This window comes from Aplosporella prunicola (assembly GCF_010093885.1).
Source record: "Aplosporella prunicola CBS 121167 unplaced genomic scaffold K452scaffold_184, whole genome shotgun sequence".
Lineage (NCBI taxonomy): Eukaryota > Fungi > Ascomycota > Dothideomycetes > Botryosphaeriales > Aplosporellaceae > Aplosporella > Aplosporella prunicola.
The window spans coordinates 1-3564 of NW_022983712.1; the positions used below are offsets into that span (position 1 = coordinate 1).

A 3564-nucleotide genomic window follows, 5' to 3' on the forward strand; every position below is an offset into this window, starting at 1 on the left:
AAGATTCAGCCCCGCGCGAAAGACCTACCGCCTCTTCCGAAGCCGTTAACCTACGAAAAAGACCCGGATCTGGCTAAGTTCCCCCTTCCGGGCCCACTGAAGCCGAAGCCAAAGTCTCGCAAGCCTGTTAGTGTCATTCCTATACTTTTCATGCAACTAAATTCAAGTCCTGACCTTAATCTAAGTTTATGTCGATGCTTCCACCCAGACGGACGCAAACATCGGAACTTCTTCCACTGCCACCCAAACGGACACTGACGATGCTGCCTCATCCACTGACCCGAGCCCGGCCTCCTGATAATGCGTCATTTTGGGTCTGGTAAAAGACGACATGAAGGAAACGATGCTTTCTGGCTTGAGGTCTACCTTCTATGGGCTGGTATGGTTGGCGGCTTTCTTGTATAACATTACGTTTTGTTTGTGCACCGGCAGCTTTGCCGTGTAATAATTGAATACACTAAAGATATTTCTCCTTAAACCGTGACTACACCTTCTGTGGCGATCCAGTGCATGGCGACATAGAACTCGGATAGACTTCGCAGTCGCGTCTACAAAGAATATGCAGTAACTTAAGTATCTTCGTTTTTGACCGCGGAGTTGCCATCTCTGTGCTGAGAGCCTGTGCTTTGGCCCAAACAATGCAATAACTTGCCCGAACTGCACTTCAATCCGTTATACCTCTCATGCATCATCCATGCGGTGTAAGTGGACAATGTATCTAGTTACACGTACTGATAACAATGAAACCGGATTTGAAAGCATTCATTTATGACGAAGCCTAGATGTATGCAAAAACCTATGTAGTAGCCTTGGCTCTTTCATACCTAGGCTTTCGGCTCAATCCAGAATGCAACGTTATCGGAGCTTTCTTTGGGAGCCCTGATGCCGTCCTCAAGAGGCAGCGCAACATCCTTTCTGTTCTTGTGGGTGACGCATAGTTGGTGGTTGATAACGTACCTATGACAGGCGCGGTTCTTCTCGGTGATAGTCATGTTCGGTTGTTTGGCTAGGTAGCTCTGTAGGCAAACCTCCTTCGTTGCGCTAAGCCACTGGTTCTTGCGTTGGATGCCCTGGTTCTTGGCCGTAACCTTCTTCAGAGCATTGTTGAAGAGTCGCAGGTGTGTCTTTCCCATTTCCTCTTCAGTATCCCCATTTGGGCCTGGGATGATGGCCCCCTTGCCGAAAGTGCTAGTACCTTCACCAGCACCCTTCTCATCAACATCCTCATCCCCCTCGAATCCTCCTATCTGCGTATTATCGTCCAGATTCGGACCGGGCTCCTAGGCGGATGTCAGTTAAGAGCCAGCAGGAGTTATGGTAACATATACGAACAGAGACGCGCATCTTCTTGATTACTCTCTCCGGTGCGGGTGACGGCGGTGGAGGGGAAGGAGACGGCATCGGGATGCTTTTGAGCCTTTCCTCTAGCTCATCATCATATCTGAAGACTTCCTCGAGATTGAGGTCGGGCCTAACGGGAAGAGGCTTGTCCCAAATCTGGCGATCGAACAAACCAGAGAGAAGCCGCGTCTGCCGAGGATAGGTAGGGAAGGGAGGGGGATTGTTAGGATCGACGATGAGGTATCCTTGGGCATCTCTAGGAAGGCCGTCGGAAGGAAGTGTCGCCCCACTGGCAGACGTATTGCTCACGTTGGGCATGTCCTTAGGGCCGTCGGGATTGTCGCTGTCGGAGTCGCTGTCGGAATCCATGGCAAGGCCTGGCTGTGTTGCGAGTTGGAGCTGTTGGAAGCAGAGATACTGAAGGCCTGCACCGAACCGAGCTAGCCGAATCGGGCGATATGGCGCAATGGCATTCAAGCTTTATCAAGACTCAAGCTTCTCCACAGCCATAGATGGCACCACCTACCCTCTGCCGCCATCATCGCCGCCTGAGCTCACTAATCGCAACCATGTCATCCAATTGCGCTGCCGATCAGACCCTCACGAACATCTTCTCGGATCGTGACAAATCGGGAAGCGTTCTAGCCGAAGTCAAGCTCGCATGTCAATCGAGATCAGCTACCCAAGCCCAACAGCTAGAGTGTGTCCACAGCGACATTCTCCGACTCTAGAACGAGGCCGAAGTCGCACGCAACGAGACCCGCCAGATCCAAGAGCTTCTCCAAGGCGCCCGTAGCCAGAGCCACCGGCTCCAGGGTCAAATTGACGACGGCCGCAACCAACTCCAGCAGCTTCGACAGGAATTGAGCACCGCGCGCTCCGACAATCGGCGTGCCCAAAGAAACTTGCAAAACGTCCGCTTCGAGAAAAAGCTACTCCAGAACAGTCTTTCAGACGCTCGCAACGAGACCCGCCTTGTCCAGGACAAGTATGACGGCTTGCAGGACACAATCACAGTGGTTGCTCTTGATGATGGTCGGATATCCCGTGAGAAGGCGCTGGCGGCTGAAGAATGTTAAAACTTGGGCAAGACGCACAGCGCAGAGATGTCTGCCCTCATCGATAAGCACAACAAGGAAATGCGCGCCAAAGATAGATCGATGGAAGAGCTCCGTACGCAGCTACTTCAGCAGGCTCGGTCGGGCAACTTTGAAGCTGGGACCGACAACTTCTGGAAAAGTCTAGTGGAGAAGAATGCGCAATTGGAAGTGGACCTCACTTGCTACATGACGGAGCTCCAGTTTATGCGAGAGGTGACTATCAAAAAAGAAAGGTCCACCTATGCCGATTTCCTCTGCAGAGTGGTTGAATTTCAGATCGAGTGTAGGACTTTGAGGCGCCAACACGCCATCGACAGGCAGGAGCTTAAGTTCCAATTGGCGAGAGAGCAATCCGCGAGGGCCAAGGATCAAGTGGATACGGATGCCATCATCTCTTCCAAGGACTGGCAGATTAACCAGCTAGAAATTGATGCAGCCATCGGGGAAACTGAGGGCACCTCGGGGAAAGCGACGTTGTCTGAGCATTGGAAGAAGGCTCTTGATGATTCTCAAAGCAGACTAGCCGCATTCAAGGCCGATCGGGACCGCACAGTCGGCAAGCTGGCCGCTGCTAAGAAAGAGACTGAATGGGTCATAATTAAGAACAACGAGGAGAGGATGAAGCTTGTTAATCAGCATCACGAATTGGTTCGCAAGTTTGCTGAAAGCGAAAGGGTGCGCACTTTGTTGGCGGGTATAACGAAGGAGTTAACAAAGGATTTGAAGAGCACTAGGGTTCACTGTGCTGGTCTTGTAAACGCCAGAGATGAGTAGGCAAGAATCAAGGATGGCGGGCTGGCTTGTATAATATCCATGTTTGTAACATATCGAAATGACTTTCCCGACCGTTGTGCATGCTAATAAAAGGCTTGTCAGTTTCCGAGGTTATAGTCCACCAACTAAGTACCCCAACGGTAACTAAGGGCATAGTAGGAGTTTTCCGCAATCTCAGAGAAGTGCCTGATGATCAACGTTCCAGAAAGATCACTGCCGTTATCGAGCTGCAGTAGACGGATTGTGTTGGACCAAATTCGGTCGTACTTGAATTTTTGGCCACGCATCTTCACACGCCGATCTGGACGCTGGGACAAGGTAGGTAGGATAGTAGGCATCGTCGATCGAA

General features: G+C 51.2%; 3 protein-coding genes across 3 annotated transcripts; 2 read left to right on the top strand and 1 right to left on the bottom strand.

The window, feature by feature from the left end:
• Positions 1–824: 824 nt before the first annotated feature.
• On the bottom strand, positions 825–1710 carry K452DRAFT_336122 (uncharacterized protein; the record flags this gene model as incomplete). The annotated part of the gene is made up of 2 exons (XM_033545238.1): positions 825–1280; positions 1333–1710. 2 exons carry the CDS (start codon positions 1708–1710, stop codon positions 825–827), a joined length of 834 nt encoding a protein of 277 aa, XP_033390868.1.
• Positions 1711–1910: 200 nt separating this feature from the next.
• Positions 1911–2420, top strand: K452DRAFT_303755 (uncharacterized protein; the record flags this gene model as incomplete). Its single annotated transcript, XM_033542766.1, has 2 exons — positions 1911–1991; positions 2073–2420. The coding sequence occupies 2 exons, from the start codon at positions 1911–1913 to the stop codon at positions 2418–2420; spliced, it is 429 nt and encodes a 142-aa protein (XP_033390869.1).
• Positions 2421–2447: 27 nt separating this feature from the next.
• K452DRAFT_303756 (uncharacterized protein) lies at positions 2448–3215 on the top strand (the record flags this gene model as incomplete). Its single annotated transcript, XM_033542767.1, has 1 exon — positions 2448–3215. The coding sequence occupies one exon, from the start codon at positions 2448–2450 to the stop codon at positions 3213–3215; it is 768 nt and encodes a 255-aa protein (XP_033390870.1).
• Between the last annotated feature and the right edge of the window lie 349 nt (positions 3216–3564).